We start from the raw sequence: 18,100 nt of genomic DNA on the forward strand, positions 1-18,100 counted from the left end.
AAGAACAAACTCGGGACAAGAGAGAAATGCCTACAGTTGAAGGTTCCTGTGTTCTTGAAGAGGGAGACTAATATACTGTTTAACTTTAGACCTTATGAATTAAACATGTGTGGTAAAATGTCAAGGATAACCACAAAAAGAATAGGAAAAATGTAAATTCCAAACAGTAGGGAGGAAAAAAATTGAATAAGAAAGCAAACACTATAAATCTTAAAGCTAAAAAAGCAAGCAAAATAAATAAGTAAAAATAAAGCATAGAAAAGATGTTGGTAGGAAACAGAAATAAAAAAGTATGATGGTGCCCTAACCGGTTTGGCTCAGTGGATAGAGCATCGGCCTGTGGACTGAAGGGTCCCAGGTTTGAATCTGATCAAGGGCATGTATCTTGGTTGTGGGCACATCCCCAGTAGGAGTGTGCAGGAGGCAGCTGATTGATGTTAATCGCTCATTGATGCCTCTAACTCTCTATCCCTCTTTTTTCCTCTCTGTAAAGAAAATCAATACAATATATATTTTTAAAAAGTATAATGGTAGAAACAAGCCCAGATATATCACAGTAAGTGTAAACAGATTAAACTTGCCCATTAAAAAACAGAGATCATCAGATTACCTTTTTTGAAAAAAGGTCCAGAGATATGCCATTCTCAAGAGGTATAATTAAAGCATAAGAGCATGAAAATGTTGTAAAGTGAAAGGTTGGAAAATTATATGCCACATAAATCCTAATAAGAAGAAAAGCTTGTGTTGTTATATTAATATAAGGTAAAATAGACTTTAAGGAAAATGCATTATCAAGAATAGAGAGAGTCATTACATATTTATCAGGAATATATAACAATTATTCATTTGAATATTCCTAATAAAATATTCTCAAAATATATAAAAAATTTAAAAAGAACTGCAGGGAGAAATAGACAAATCCACCATTGTAGTTGAATATTAATACACCTCTTACAATTACTGCTATATAGTGACACCAAAAAATCAGTATAGATATAGAAAATTTGAACAATACAACAAGCTTGATAATAGACATATGTGGAACTCTGTAATCAACAATTAGAGAACATACATTCTTATAAAGCACATAGGAAACATTCAAAAATATTGATCACGTACTAAGCCATAATCAAGTCTCAATAAATTTCAGAATTGTTATCACACAGACAACATCCTCTGACCATAATGCAATCAAAATAGATTTCAATAACAAAGAGATATAATTTAAAAATCACCAAACACTGAGAAATTTGAAAACACACTTCCGTATAACTCACAGGTCAAAGAAGTAACCATGATGACGAAAATGTTAAAGTACTCGGAACCGAACAATAATGAAACAGGACATGTCTGAACTTATAGAAAAGCAGTATTTAGAGGGCAATTTATATCCTTAAATGCACAAATCAAAAAACAAGGAAGGCTGAAGATTAATGAGCTCAGTATCCAATATAAGAAATTAGAAAAAGAACAACAGAATAAATCCAAAAAATGTGGAAGGAAGGAGATCAAAAAAGATAAGAGCAGAAATTAAAGAAATAGAAAACAAAGACATAATAGAGAGAAGCAACAAAGCCAAAAGTTGGTTCTTTGAAAAGACTAATAAAATAGACAAACCTCTGGAGAGATTGATCATGAAAAAAAGTGAGAAGGCACAAATAACCAATAACAGCAATGAAAAAGGAGACATAACTACAGATTATATACAGCAGAGAATCAAAAGTAAGGGAAGTTGATGCCAATAAATTTGAGAATGCAGACAAAACAGACCAATTCCTAGAAAACTATAACTTACCAAAACTGACTCAGGAAGAAAAAGAAATCCTGAATAGTCCTCTATTAAAGGAACTGAAGCAGCGGTTAAAACTCTCTACCAAAAATAAATGAATGAATAAATTAATAAGCAAACAAATAGCAGAAGGCAAAATTTTCTAGTTGATATGTAGATTACAGGTAAGTAAAGAGATACTGATTCCCTCAGCCCTAAAGGTGTCCATGTAGAACCTAAGGCAGTGGAGATCCTTAGAGGGTGACCCTTAGTGAAATGTGGTCTAACAAATGAGTAACATCCAGCACTCAGTTACTGCTCTGTGGTAAGTGTATTAAGCAGGACCGAGGAGCTCAATCACATGGACAGCCTCTTCAGTAGACAGTTTCTGTAGTCTTCTGCTCACTGAGGACAAGGGACTTGTAGAGCTGCTGGAGGAATCTGTGTTCCAGTTGCCAAGAAACACCATACACAGCCAAGTTGTGACTAGTTGGGGTGGGGTTGGGTGCAGGAAGGCCAAGCAGGGGCTTCTAGAGAGTGTAGCTCCTGGTAGAAGCCCTGAAACTCTGTCTTCACGAATATCAGATACTTTTATTCATTTGCAGCTGATGAGCCCTTTTAATGGTGTCCAAGCTAGCTGCGGGGCTAACAATGATGGATGTTCTGCAAATAAGAGCTTCATCATTATTTTGAAATAATTTATATGAGCGAGTTCAATTGTTTTGAAATCTAATCACATTATCACAAGAAATTTTAACAATATATTCATCAATTAAACAAAAAGAAAAGCTGTCAGATACCATTTCAGTTGTTAAACATTTTTGAAGATTTTAAAAATTGGTTTTAAATACTTTATCAGCTATTTGTGCATAAATTTTTCTTGATTGTGACTACTAAAATTTGAAAGAACACATCATTAAAAATTCTTGATCAGAATTTGGGTGTATCCATTTCAAGCATAAAACCTAATATAAAATAAACACTTTATGCAAGCAGTTTTCAAATTTCTCATTTAAAAATCTGGAAAGACTTCCAGTCAACAATTGTAATAATCTGAGCAATAAAGATTTAATTTTTTAAAAAAGACTCCCAGTCAAGGCACATAACTGGGTTGTGGGTTCAATCCCTAGTGGGGACAGGTGTGGGGGGCAACCAACTGATGTTCCTCTAGATTCTAGGACATCAATGTTTTTTCTCTCTCTCTCTCCTCCTTCCTTTCTCTAAACATATCCTCAGACAAGATTAAAAAATAAATAATTAAAACAAGAACTTAAAAAGAGTTGGCAGAGAACTCAGGGTCCACATACAGGGTGGGGCAAAAGTAGGTTTAGAATTTTAAGTGCGCAAAAGTTTATTTGTGTATTATTATTTTCCATATGAATAACTGTGACCTGCTCTTGCCACATCCTGTAATACAGGGAATACAGAATTCACAAGGGCAACAAGGAAAATAACAAAACAATAACAACCACCACACATGCACAACCCATAACAACAACAAACTTTGAGGGTGGAAGAGTCTAATACCAGAGTTGTTAGAGTATCTAAAATGACCAGTTTTTTACAAACAACAACAACAACAACAACAACAACAAATGTGAGACATGCAAAGAAACAGTGAATTATATTACATACACAGGGAAAACAGCAGCCAAAAGAACATGTCCCCAAGGAGGCTAATATTTGGGAGTTAATAGACAAAGACTTTAAATTAGCTATTATACACATTTTCAAAGAACTAAAGGAAACCATATATGTAGAATTAAAGGAAAGAATGAGAACAATGTCTTATAAAATAGAGACTATCAATAGAGATAAAAATCATAAAGAAGAACCAAATAGAAAATCTGGAGTGAAAAGTATAACTACTGAAATGAAAAGTACATTTTGAGGGGTTCTACAACAGGTATGAGCTGGCAGAAGAGAAGGGTGAAATTGATGAGAGGTAAATAAAGATTATCCATTATGAAAAGCAGAAAGAAAAAAGAATGGAGAGAAAGAAACAAAGCCTGACAGACCGATGAGACTACATCAGTGTACCAACATAAGTATAACAGGAGTCTCAGAAGGACAAGAGGAAGATAAAGGAGCCAAAACATCACAAATTTGATGTAAAATATTCTATACAACCTCAAGTAGAATAAACTCAAAGAGATCCATACCTAGATACATAGCGAAACTGGTGAAAGACAAAAAGAAAATCTCAAATGCAGCAACAGGAAAATGACTTAATTGCGTATAAGAGAGCCTCAATAACATTAGTACCTGATTTCTCATCAGAAACCAAAGGACACAAGACTGTGTCACAGCATCTTCAAAATGTTGAAAGAAAAGGTCTGTCAAAGGAGAATTCCACATCTAACTAAACTGTCCTTCAAACATGAAAGAGAACTTAAGATAAACAAAACTAAAAGAATTTGTTGCTAGCATTAGGCTGAAATTAGAGGACACTAAATGGTAACTTGAAGGTAACTACATGGGTATGAAAAAATAATTTTTAAAACACTTTATTTTCCTGCCAGGACCGGTTTGGCTCAGTGGAGTGTTGGCCTGTGGACTGAAAGGTCCCGGGTTCGATTCTGGGCAAGGGCATGTACCTTAGTTGCGGGCACATCCCCAGTATGGGGTGTGCAGGAGGCAGCTGATGGATGATTCTCTCATCGATGTTTCTACAATAACTCTCTATCCTTCTCTCTTCCTTTCTGTGAAAAATCAATAAAATATATTTTTTTAAAAAACCACTTTATTGTCCTATCTTAAAAGATAACTGCATAAAGCAATAATAATAAAATTTGGTGATGGGTTTACAACCTATAAAGAAGTAATTTGCATGAAAAAAAAAACTACAAAGGAGGGGAGAGGAAACAGAGATATACTGGAGCAAAGGTTTTTACAAACCACTGAAAGTAAGTTAGAATTAGCTGAAACCGGTGTGGCTCAGTGGATAGAGCGTCAGCCTGCGGACTGAAAGGTCCCAGGTTCAATTCCGGTCAAGGGCATGTACCTTGGTTGTGGGCACATCCCCAGTAGAGGGTGTGCAGGAGGCAGCTGGTCGATGATTCTCTCTCATCGATGTTTTTAACTCTCTATCCCTCTCTCTTCCGCTCCGTAAAAGATCAATAAAATATATATATATATATATATATATATATATATATATATATATATATATATATATATATAAAAGAAAAGAAAGTTAGAATTAATTCAAAGTAGAATGCCTCAAATTAAGATGTTAATTGTAATCCTCAGAGCAACCACTAAGAAAGTAACTAAAAATATATATATAGTTGGTAAGGAAATTAAAAAGTTAAGGTAGAAAGTATCTACTTAACACAAAAGAAGAGAGGAATTAAAGAACAATGGAACAGAAAAGACATAAGACATACACAAGGCAAATATCAATCCTTCACAAACTCATAAAATAGAGAAAAAACACTTCCCAGTTCATTCTATGCAGCCAGTATTACACTAACAACAAAACCAAAGACATCACAAGAAAACTACAGACCAATATCCCTTATGAATATATAGCAGATGTAAAAATCTTCAGGAAAATACTAGCAAACCAAGTCCAGCAACATAGAAAAAGTATTATATAACATGATGAATTAGGATCTATTTCAGAAATGTAAGGTTAGCTTATCATCTGAAAAGTAATCAATGTAATACGCCATATTAATAGAATAAAGCGTAAACTCCACACAATCATCTCAATGGATGCAGAAAAGGCATTTGACAAAGCCCATTCATGGCAAAAGCACTCAGAGAACTACGAGAAGGGAACTTCTTCAACTTGGTAAAAGGTAAAACCCACAGCTAACATCATACTTAATAGAGAAAGACTCAATACATTACCCCTAAGATCAAGAACAAGATAAGGATACTTGCTGTCATTACTTCCATTCAGCACTGTACTGTGAAGACTAGGGAGGGCAATTAGTCAAGAAAAAAACAAACAAACAAAACCCACCCACATTCTGGCCAGGTAGTTCAGTTGGTTATAGTGTCATCCAGATAGGCCAAGATTGCAGGCTCGATCCCCAGTTAGGGCACATGCAAGAATCAACCAATGAATGCCTAAATAAGTGGAACAACAAATTTCTCTCTCTCTCTCTCTCTCTCTCTCTCTCTCTCTCTCTCTCTCTCTCTCTCTCTCTCTCTTCTTCCTCCCCCCTCCCCATCCCTCCCTCTTTCCTTCTCTCTCTCCCTTCCTCACTCTTTAAAATCAATAAATAGCCCTACCTTGCCGAAACCGGTTTGGCTCAGTGGATAGAGCGTAGACCTGTGGACTGAATGGTCCCAGGTTCGATTCCAGTCAAGGGCATGTACCTTGGTTGCAGGCATATCCCCAGTAGGGGGTGTGCAGGAGGCAGCTGATCGATGATTCTCTCTCATTGATGTTTCTAACTCTCTATCCCTCTTTCTTCCTCTCTGTTAAAAATCAATAAAAAATATATTTAAAAAATAATAATAAATAGCCCTACCTGGTTTGGCTCATCAGATAGAGCGGTGGCTGGGACTGAAGTGACCCAGGTTCAATTCTGGTCAAGGGCACACACCCCTGGTTGCAGGCTCGATCCCCAGTGTGGGGTGTGCAGAGGGCAGCCAATCAATGATTCTCTCTCATCATTGATATTTCTATATATCTCTCCCTGTCCCTTCCTCTCTGAAATCAACAAAAATATATTTAAAAAATAAAAATCAATAAAAAATTATTTTTAAAAAGCATCCAGATTGGAAAGAAAAAGTAAAACTATATTTGTAGATCACATGATCTAATATACAGCGAATCCTCAGGAATCCACTAAAAACTATTTGAACTAATAAGTTCAGCAATGTGGCAGAATGGAAGATCAATAAATAAAAATCAACTATATTTCTACACACTAGCAATAAGTAATCAGCAAGTGAAATTAAGAAAATAATCCTATTCATAATAGCAGCCAAAGTAAAATACTTAGGAATAAATTTAACAAAAGTGAAAAACTTGTGTACTGAAAACTATAAAACACTTCCAAAAGAAATTAAAGACAATCTAAATAGAAAGTCTTTTCATGTTCACAAACAGGAAGACGCAATACTGTTCAATGGCAATGATTCCTAATTGATATATAGATTCGACACAATCCCTATAAAAACTCTAGCTGATTTCTGCAGAAACTTGGCAAACTGATCATAAAATCCATATAGAAATGAAAGGGACTTCAAAGAGCTAAAACAATCTTGAAAAAGAACAAAGGTGGAAGATTACATTTCCTGTTTTCAAAACTTACTCTATGCAACTATAGTAATCAACACAGTGTAGTCTGGCATAATGACAGACACAGATCAATAGGATAGAATTCAGAGTCCAGAAATGAATCTTTAAATTTATTATTTATGGCCAATTGATTTTTCACAAGGTTGCCAAGACAATTCAATGAGGGATAGAATACTCTTTTCAACAAAAGGTACTGGGACAACTAGATAGTCGCATGCAGAAGAATAAAATTTGGACCCCTACCTCACCACACACAAAAATCAACTCAAAATGTCTCATCAACCTAAATGTAAGAGCTAAAAAATCATATAACTCCTGGAAGAAAACACAGGAATAAATCTTTGTGACCTTGGGTTATTGACTGGTTCCTTAGATATGACATGAAAAAGTCAAGTGACAAAAGAAAAATAGATATGGCCTGACCGGAGTGGCTCAGTTGTTTGAGCATCATCATCCTGTGCACCAAAAGGTTGCTGGTTCAATTCCTGGTCAGGGCATTTCAGGTTTGATCCCCAGTTGGGGAGTTTAGGGAAGGCAACTGATTGATGTTTCTAATATTGAGGTTTCTCTCTTTCCCTCCTCTCTCTAATCATGTCCTCAGGTAAGGATAAAAAACACACACATAATCTTGACTTAAAAATTTATGCATAAAAAAACTCCATCAAGAAGGTGAAAAGTCAACCCAGAGAAAGAGAAAAGATTTGCATTTTATATATCCGATAAGGAACTTGTATCTAAAATACATAAAGAATTCTTACAACTTGCCCGGCTGGCATGGCTCAGTGGTTAAGCACCAACCTATGAAGCAGAAGGTCACGGTTCAATCCCTGGTCAGGCACAAGCCCTGGTTCTGGACTCGGCACCCAGTTGGGGGAGGGTGTGGGGCATGTAGGAGGCAGCTGATCAGTGGTTCTCTCTAATCATTGACGTTTCTATCTCTCTTTCCCTTCCTCTCTGAAATCAATAAAAAAATGTTTTTAAAAAAGAATTCTTACAACTCAACAATAAGAAGACCATCCCTTCCACTCTCCCTAAAAATCAATGGAAAAAAATATTGTCAGGTGAGGATTGAAAACACGTAGCTTAAGGAGGAGGAAAAGAAAGTGGGAAGGGCAATGAGAGTAAGGACACTGACCCCGTCTCCTGGCCTCCTGGTCAGAGGGCTATGTGGAGCTGCTGGGGGAGCAGTATGGGGGATGGACAATCAAGGGGTGTTTACGGCATTAAAATATATATATATATATATATATATATATATATATATATATATATATATATATATATATATATAGACTTTTTGTAGACAGGAAGGGAGAGGGATAGAAAATTAGAAACATCGATGAGAGAGGAACATCGATCAGCTGCCTCCTGCACACCCCGCACTGGGGATGTGCCCGCAACCAAGGTACATGCCCTTGACCGGAATCAAACCCGAGACCCTTCAGTCAGCAGGCCAACACTCTATCCATTGAGCCAAACCGGTTTCGGCTCTGGGGGCATTTTTTGTTGTCACGATAGTTGGAGATCACTGGTGGCATTTAGTGGGCACAGACCAGCTGAGCATCTGCACAAGATAGCTCCACACAGCAAAGAATTGAACCCCATTCCATACAACTTTACAAGATCCCACCAGACAACCATGTAGTAAAAATCCTGATTATTCATTCATTTACTTAGTCATTCCACATTTACTGAGGAGCCTACTATGTGCCAGGCACTGTTTAAGATAATAGGGATGTGTCAGGGCACACACACACACACACACACACACACACATGCACACAAATGTTGACCCTTCTAGAGCTTACAATTGAGTGGGAGAGTCAGACAATAAAAATGTGAATTTTATATTCTGTAAGAGGGTGAGGAACACTGAGAAAAAACAGATCAGGGTATGTGCCAGTGGAGAGCTGCAATTTTAAAAAGGATGGTCAGGCCCGGCTAGTGTGGCTCAGGGATTGAGTGTCGACCCATGAATGAAGATTCTCAGTTCGATTCCCTGTCAGAGCTCATGGCCGGATCGCAGGCTTTATCCCCAGTATGGGGCATGCATACAGGTGGCAGCTGATTGATGCTTCTCTCTCATTGATGTTTCTATCTATCTCTCTCCCTTCCTCCCTCTCACTCTCTCTCAAATCAATAAAAGCATATTAAAAAAAAAAAAAAAAAAGATAGAATAGCCCTAGCTGGTTTGGCTCAGTGGATGGAGTGTTGGCCTGCGGACTGAAGAGTCCCGGGTTTGATTCCAGTCAAGGGCATATGCCTGGGTTGCGGGCTCGATCCCCAGTGGGGGGCATGAAGGAGGCAGCCGATCAGTGATTCTCTTTCATCATTGATGTTTTCTCTCTCTCCCTCTCCTTTCCTCTCTGAAATAAAGATGTATTTTTTTTAAAGATAAAATGAAAAGGATGGTCAGGGTAGGCCTCATTGAGAAAGTGACATGTGAGTAGAGGCCTGAAGGAAGTGGGGCGTGAGTCTTGTGCAAAAAAAAAGCATTCTAGGCACAGGTGACGGCCCAGTACAAACCCCTGAGGCGGAAGTGTGCCTAACATGTTCAGGTAGCGTAAAGGAGGCAAGGATGGGTGGCACAGAGAGAGCAAGTGGGGAGAGAGGTGGGATATAAGCCAGGGAGGTTTATGAAGGCCACATCATGGATTCTAATATACACTGACTGTTCCAGACACTCTACAACTACATAAATTGAGAGAAGACTGCGCTATGTTTTGTTTAGAACTTTATGAAGAATTGCTCATCAACTAGGAAAATTGCATCATCTTACCTGCGGTTTCTGAGTCACCAATCAACACACATGTAGCTGTCACATTCCCAGGTTTAAGCGCCATTAAATGCAAGACCATTTCATTATGACTCCTTCATAGAATGACATCCCCGGCTTTACATACCACAACACATACTGCTTTATTATCAATTGCTCTCCCTTTACTTCTCATTTCTATTAGTTAGGGCATTATATTGGCTTGGGGGAATGAGGTGCGTAGATAGATTCTATAATATTATCTATGCACTTCATTTCAGAATAGGGAAGGGGCATTTCAAAATATACACAGTTAAAATGGAGTGCTGGGGCCAACAGGTATGAGAACCTCTAAGGAATGGAAAGAAAACTCAGACTACTCAGAAGCCCGGGTGAGAATGGAGGGGATTTTGCTGATGCTTAAAGGTGAGTTCCAGAAGGCGTGGTCAAAGAGTATGAGGGAGGGGGCAGAAGGGCTGTATGGGGGTGTAACTAGCAGACCCTTGGTCTTCTTGTGCTGACTAACACAATATAGAATAAAGGGCCTAGCCCTAACCATTTGGCTCAGTGGATAGAGCGTCAGCCTGTGGACTGAAGGGTCCCGGGTTCGATTCCCATCAAGGGCATGTACCTTGGTTGCGGGCACATCCCCTGTGGGGGGTGTTCAGGAGGCAACTGATCGGTGTTTCTCTCTCATCGACATTTTTAGCTCTCTATTCCTCTCTCTTCCTCTCTGTAAAAATTCAATAAAATACATGGAAAAAAAAAAACATAAAAAGAAGGCAGGATCCCCTTAAAAAAAAAAAAAAAAGAAAGAAAGAAAAGAAAAAATAATAAAGGGCCAGATCCACTTTTTTCATTTAAGTTGCTCCTCACCCTGGGGTCTCTACCTGATTAACACAGGAGGCTGGGGAACAGAGGCTCCATCTCCCCCCCCCCCCACACACACACACACTAGACTAGAGCCCTCAGCTAAGTTCACAGTTGCTCTTAGGCCAACCTCATTGCTATAAACAATGCACCTTTAACCCATTTAAGGATAGAAAAGAGACAGGTGGAAAGAGGAAACACCATAACAGAGAAAACCAATGAGGGTAGGGGCAGAGACAAGACAGGGAGTAAACAAAGCCAAAGACCAAGAGTGAGAATATTCTTCTCCATCACGACCGTCATTTATTGAATATTTCCTAGGGGCCGGGTGTTGGGCAAAGCGATGCACATATACTGGCTCAGGTGGAGATTATGAGACTCCCATTTGACAGATGAGGAAAACTGAGGCCCACAGCCGTGAGGCAGATGGTTCAAGGTCTCATGGCTAGCTATAACAGGATTCAGCCTTCTAGGCCTGGGTTGTTGAGGATGTTGTTTAGAGAGGGAGCGACAGAGACAGACAGAAAGATGGAGATAGAGACAGACTGCGAGAGAGAAAGGCGGGGCAGAAAGCGAGGAGACTTACAGACACGCACGCAGACGATCACGTGAGCTGCAGACCTGCACAGAACGGTTTTCCAAGAGATTGGGGAAGAGGGGGCGCGGGAAGGCGAGCACGGGCAGTGGGCTACACAGGGTACTCACCTAGTCGCAGTCTGGGGTCGCAGGGCCCCTCGCCCTCCCTCTGCCACCTGCGGGATCCTCCGCCACCCGCTGACCTAGGGGTGAGAGGCCGCCCAGGTAAAAGCTCACCCAGGCCCCACCCCTCCCGCGCTCCCGCCCGGCCTCTTTCTGCCCCCAGACCCCCGCCCACCCCGGTCCTTATAGCCTCTCACCGGACACCCTCCGCCGGACACGCCACGCGAGAGCAGATGCCAGGAACCGGGAGCTGGATCTCGAGGATACCCAGGAGGTGTCCCTCCCGCAGGCTGAAGCACGAGCAGGATGGCTAGCCCCACCGCTACCTACGGCCGCGGGCTCCCATTGGAGGAGTACTCTCCTGTCGGCCCTGGGATTGGCTGGAGACGGAAACACTTTTTGTAACTCCCTCCCCCCAGGCCCGGATCCCGGAGGAAGAAAACCCCGCCCCTTCGGGGGTCTTTGATTGGCTGATGAGCCAAGCTGGAAACACTCAGACTCTAAGCCACATGTGTCAAACACAAGGCCCGCGGGCCAAATCCGTCCCGCCAGGCCTTGCAATGTGGCCCGCACCGCGCTGTCATCACTGCACTCCGCTGTGTTTCCATCACAATGACAGTTTATGACTGTTCAGTAAACCATTCCGCCCGCGATTTAGGCTGGATTTTAGATTTTGGCCCCTTCTCTGATTGAGTTCGACACCCCTACTCTAAGCCCAAAGTGGGGCCTGGAGCCAGTCACCCAATGATCAGAGATCCTGACTTCTTCTTATTATTTTTTAAAAATATTTTTTATTGATTTCAGAGAGGGGAGGGGGAGAGAGAGAGAGAACGAGAGCGAGAACGAGACATCAATGGTGAGAGAGAATCATTGATCAGCTGCCACCTGCACGTCCCCTACTGGGAATCTAACTGTGACCTCCTGGTCCATAGGTCGATGTTCAATCATTGAGCCACACCGTCCTGGCGATCCTGCTTCGTGACATCTTACTCTGTAAGTCCTTTTGTATAAACCACTGCCCCCTTAAAAGACATGACACTGCCCCAAATTTCCTATAGCTCTACCTTCACTGCAGGGGTTTCCGAGTTAGGTTTCTCTCACTCATAATGAGTGTACCTTAATTGGTTTGGCTCAGTGGATAGAGCATCGGCCTGTGGACTGAAAGGTCCTAGGTTCGATTCCGGTCAAGGGTACATGCCTGGGTTGCGGGCACATCCCCAGTAGGAGGTGTGCAGGAGGCAGCTGATCGATGTTTCTAACTCTCTATCCCTCTCCCTTCCTCACTGTAAAAAATAAATAAAATATATATATTTTTAAAAGAATACTTGTCTTACACAGAGAGACTAGTGGTTGCGGGGGTGGGGGTGGAGGACTGGGTTTTTGAAAGATGGGAGTGGGCCATAAGAAATGTAGTGAACAATATTGTAATTAACTATATATGGTGTCAGATGGACACAAGATATATTGGGCACATGACCAGTTGTGGGTTTGATCTCTGGTAGGGGGTATGAAGGAAGCAGCTGATCGATGTTTCCCTGTCACATTGAAGTTTCTCTCTCTCCCTCTCACTTCCTCTTTCTCTAAAAATCAATTTTAAAATCTTAAAAAAAGATTTATTGGGCCGAAACCGTTTGGCTCAGTGGATAGAGCGTCGGTCTGCAGACTGAAGGGTCCCGGGTTCGATTCCAGTCAAGGGCATGTACATTGGTTGCGGGCATATCCCCGGTAGGTTACACACCTGAAACTAATATAATATTGTATGTCAAATGTAATTGAAAAAGTAAAAGAAAATTTTAAATAAAAGTAAACAATTACAGTAAAGGACACAAAACCAACAAACCACACACACACACACACACACACACACACACACACCCTTGTTTTAAACTCTCAGCTCCAGGAGAACAAAGACTCAGTCTGTCATGTCTCCTTGTTATCTATCATCCAGTTTAGTATCAGGCATATAGTAGGTGCTCAATAAATGTTTCCTGGATGAATAATAGGATTCCTTCCTAACCATCCTGCACACCCCCAAATGAGGGAGCCAGTGCTGGCCCTTTGGATGACCTAAGAAGGAGGGATATTTCTGAATCTAGTTTTGGTTAAGTTTTGCCAATCTTTGGCTCACAGCAATGGGTGGCATTTTAAAGGTCTGGCCCCAGGAGATTCTGTAATTGTTTACTTCCTGCCCAGGAGCAGAGCCCTCTGCCACAGAGGAATGGGGTGAGCTGTGAAAGACACAAAGACATTTAGCTTTAGCATGGGAACAGGCCCTGGGGCCCACTGGGTCCACAACTCCTCCTGGTTTCCGTTTAGGGTCCCAGCAAATGGAGCCTGTATTCTCTGGTCTTCAGCAAAGACTGTACTTTGAAGTTGGATGTGGCCTCAAAGACCTTCTAGAACAGTCCATTCATTTTGGAGGCCGAGATTGGGCAGGACCTGAAGCCATACCATATACACCAAGGAGTGAGAGCACAAGCAACAATGAGATGTCACGCTACCAGTGGTCGGCAAACTCATTAGTCACCAGAGCCAAATATCAACAGGACAACGATTGACATTTCTTTGGAGAGCCACATTTTATAAACTTAAACTTCTAACGCCACTTCTTCAACATAGACTCGCCCAGGCCGTGGTCTTTTGTGGAAGAGCCACACTCAAAGGGCCAAAGAGTCGCAAGTGGCTCTCGAGCCGCAGTTTGCCGACCACGGCTCTAGGCAAAGAACATCCTCTCCTCCCATGGCTCAGGCCAGGGCATCAGCACCCTGGCTAACTACATTAGAATCCCATACTTGGCTCCTAATAGTGCCTCTGAAGCCAGAGGCCCTCTCTGACAGGGTGGGTGGAGCGGAGCCTCAAATTCCAAAATGAGGGCCTACAGATTTCCTTAGGAAGACAGAGAGGAATCAGAGAGAAGAGTGTAACAAAGGCCAGGCTTCAGAAGTCTACTTTGGGTCTGGATTCCATATTTTTTTAAAAAAAAATATATATATATATATTTTATTGATATTTTACAGAGAGGAAGGGAGAGAGATAGAGAGTTAGAAATATCGATAAGAGAGAGTCATCGATCACCTGCCTCTTGCATGCCCCCTATTGGGGATGTGCCTGCAACCAAGGTATATGCCCTTGACTGGAATCGAACCCGGGACCCTTCAGTCTGCAGGCTGACGCTCTATCCACTGAGCCAAACCGGTTTCAGCTGGATTCCATCTTGAGAACTTAGGCAGGTTGCCTCTCCTGGGCAGATGCCTAAGCTTGCAGATGGGAAAACAGAGGCCCTCTACAGCAGTGTTTCCCAACCTTCTCTCATGATGAGAATCACCTGGTGGAGTTGTTAAAACACAGATTCCCGGATCCCAACTAAGAAGTGCTAAACTAGAATTTTTGGGAACATATAGGTAAAATTGTATACTTAACTAGTGCTCTAAGACAGATTTTATATACAGAGCACTAAGTTCGGTATGCAATTTTACCTATATGTTCTCAAAAACTCTAGTTTAGCACTTCTTAGTTGGGATTCGGGAATCTGTGTTTTAACAACTCCACCAGGTGATTCTCATCATGAGAGAAGGTTGGGAAACACTGGTTTACACTAAGAGATACACACACTTAGTAAACTAATGAAAGCCTGTTGTGAATGCTGGGGTTTGTCAATGAGGCGGATCAGATTCCGATTTGACGGGCAGCCAATCAATGAAACAGACACAGCTGGAAATGGAGGATGAGGGTACATACAATCCACGTGTTCCAGCAGCACACAGGAGGTGTCTGCTAAAAAGAGAACCTGCTACTGTCCTCCAGAACTCTGTTCCTCCAGACCAAGAAGACATGCTCAGTTAGAAAACTGCAGTGTGGATACATTGCATCCTGACTATTATAGTACAGTGTTCTCTGTTCTTTCATTTCCCCCTTCCCTGCTCCTTTATTGTGCATAAAGTAGCTGATGTATGTGCACAAGCATTTGCATGTTAAACTAAATGGCCAGTGGTATGTTTTGATTGACAGCAGATGGAAATGAGATGGGGGGAAGACTGGTTCTGTGAAAATAGCCCCTTTCTTTTTTTTATTTTTGTTTATTTATTTATTTAAATATATTTTATTGATTTTTTTTTTTTACAGAGAGGAAGAGAGAGGGATAGAGAATTAGAAACATCGATGAGAGAGAAACAGTGACCAGCCGCCTCCTGCACACCCCCCACCGGGAATGTGCCCACAACCAAGGCACATGCCCTTGACCGGAATCGAACCCGGGACCCTTCAGACTACAGGCCGACTCTCTGTCCACTGAGCCAAACCAGTTTCGGCAATACCCCCTTTCTTTAGTGGAAGCTCATTTAGCTGTTATCTCCTATTCAAGTTAGTTATTTTACTTCTCACTGTTTAACAACAACAAGAACATAAAAGTCCTTGCATACCTCATTCCATTGGAGAATTTTAATGTTTTTCATTTATCATAGTAAACCCAAGGACAGTTTTTTTTTAATATATATATATATATTATTGATTTTTTACAGAGAGGAAGAGAGGGGAATAGAGAGTTAGAAACATCAATGAGAGAGAATCATCCATCAGCTGCCTCCTGCACACCCCCTACTGGGGATGTGCCCACAGCCAAGGTACATGCCCTTGACTGGAATCGAACCTGGGACCTTCCAGTCTGCAGGCTGATGCTCTATCCACTGAGCCAAATCGGTTTCGGCAAGGACAGTTTTTATAACTTTCTTATACATAGCTGTTACATATAGGGCACTCTGTCTTTAAGTAGAGGTACATTACTCTAAGAAACGAATCCTAGGTAGTTTCCCCTTCATGGCCAGCATCTTGTTTAAATAAACTTCTTGTTTAAAATGGAAAAAAATAAAGCCTGTCAGTTCCAGCATCTTAAAAGCTCTCATAGCCCTAACTGGTTTGACTCAGTGGATAGAGCGTCAACCTGCTGACTGAAGGGTCCCAGGTTCGATTCCGGTCAAGGGCATGTACCTTGGTTGTGGGCACATCCCCAGTAGGGGGTGTGCAGGAGGCAGCTGATCAATCTTTCTCTCTCATCAATGTTTCAAACTCTCTATCTCTCTCCCTTCCTCTCTGTAAATAAATATATTTTTTAAAAAGCTCTCATAGAACAGACACATTTCTAGTGTGGGACAGTGCCAATTAGTTTATGGAGACACTTGGCCCTCAAGGCGATGGAGCATAACCCTCCATTCCCAAAGCATGAGCTACACTGAGCGGCTTCCTTCCAAAGCAGTGTGGAGAGGGGGAGTAATGTTACAGCTGAGAAACCGGACATACACTACCTCAGCCATGACAGCAAGGTTAACATGGACAGTAATAAGGCATATTGATAGCATGTACCCTTGATATGATGCAATGAGAACAGGACTTTATTTCTGTGGTCTTCCTTCCCCAACCCCACTCTAATCATGAAGAAAACATCAGACAAATCCTAATTGAGAAAATTATATAAAATACCTCACCAGTACCCCTCAAATGTTGATGACTCCAGGTCATTAAAAATAAGGAAAGTCTTTGAAACTGTTCATATCCAACAGAAGCCTACAGGGATGACTAAATGTAAGGTGGCATCCTGGAGCCGACAAAGGAAATTAGGTAAAAAATAATTAAATATGACTAAAGTACAGACTTCAGTTAACAGTACAGTATTAATACTGGTTTATTAATTATGACAGATGTACCGTACCAATGTGAGAAGTTAACACTAGCAGAAACTAGCTGTAGGATATATGGGAACTCTCTGTCTTACCCTAGCAATAATTCTATAACTCTAAAATTTCTAAAATAAGTTAAAAAAAAACACACAAAACCTGTATCCACCCCATCACACCTCTCAAATTGAGTTATAGCTTTATTCACTGATCTCCCTCCAATCCATTCTGCTGGCAGCCAGGAGAGGGCATTCTCTAAAACATAAATCTGAATCCTTCCAGCAAAATAAGGGCGTTGGATGGAAAGTTCTGGAAGTATATTGCAGAACACTGACCCTGATTGTTACATTAGTTGTCATTATGATACAGAAAGAATCTGGGTGTTGTTTCCGGTGTCTGCTGAAATAAAATCACTGTATCCCAAAATGTAAAACATCTCCCAGATAAAGCCTGCCTTTCACACCCCCAACTCCCAACTCCTCCTGCCCCCAACCAGACAGCTACATAGTAATTTCTCTTTGCTTTGCAGACTCCTCAACCTGAGCCATCCTTTCCTGCCTTCTCTCCCAGACCCAGCTCCAGGGACCCTGCACCCCCTCCCCAAGACAGAGAGCACCCCTGCATTATCCACTGATGTTTTTTTCTACTTCATGTGAGAAAAATGGATTCCTCTGGCTCATTCCGCCCCCGCTCAGCTCACACTAGGCCCGGAGAAAGATTTGACGCAAGATAAATTAAAAGATGAATCACTGGATAAATGGATGTTCTAGGGCGCAGAGCTTCTCTGCGCGCATGCTCGAGGGGAAGGCGTGGGAAGCTGTTTGATACCTGGCTGAGGCCACTGCAGCAGCCAGGGCAGGGAGGGGCTTCCTCAGCCTCGTCCTGCCATTGGTCAGAATGGTCCGCATTGGCCTGACGCCACAGCTCTGCAGTCCCCGCAGAGCTCGACCCCCCCCTGCCCGCCAAATCCCCCCACCCTAACAACTCCATCTTGGAGGCCAGTGCGTAGATGGGCCTACAGAAAGGAGACTGCTGCTGGGAACTGGGCACCGGGCGGAACAAAAGACTCAAAGCAGCAC

General features: G+C 41.5%; 1 protein-coding gene and 1 long non-coding RNA gene across 2 annotated transcripts; both read right to left on the bottom strand.

Moving 5' to 3' along the window:
- Positions 1-1,459: 1,459 nt before the first annotated feature.
- Positions 1,460-1,690, bottom strand: KANTR (KANTR integral membrane protein). The gene has a single exon (XM_045581024.1). The coding sequence runs from the start codon at positions 1,688-1,690 to the stop codon at positions 1,460-1,462; it is 231 nt and encodes a 76-aa protein (XP_045436980.1).
- A 604-nt stretch (positions 1,691-2,294) lies between these two features.
- LOC118717929 lies at positions 2,295-11,683 on the bottom strand. The gene is made up of 3 exons (XR_004987661.2): positions 11,553-11,683; positions 11,362-11,435; positions 2,295-2,431 (listed from the first exon to the last, which is right to left on the bottom strand). It is a non-coding gene; the product is annotated as an uncharacterized LOC118717929 (long non-coding RNA).
- Between the last annotated feature and the right edge of the window lie 6,417 nt (positions 11,684-18,100).

Source organism: Pipistrellus kuhlii, unplaced genomic scaffold, assembly GCF_014108245.1.
Source record: "Pipistrellus kuhlii isolate mPipKuh1 unplaced genomic scaffold, mPipKuh1.p scaffold_m20_p_130, whole genome shotgun sequence".
Taxonomy (NCBI): Eukaryota; Metazoa; Chordata; class Mammalia; order Chiroptera; family Vespertilionidae; genus Pipistrellus; species Pipistrellus kuhlii.

What these genes read in the sequence shown, in the direction of transcription:
- KANTR (XM_045581024.1), bottom strand. Translation starts at nt 1,690, where the DNA reads ATGTCTCCTTTTTCATTGCTGTTATTGGTTATTTGTGCCTTCTCACTT.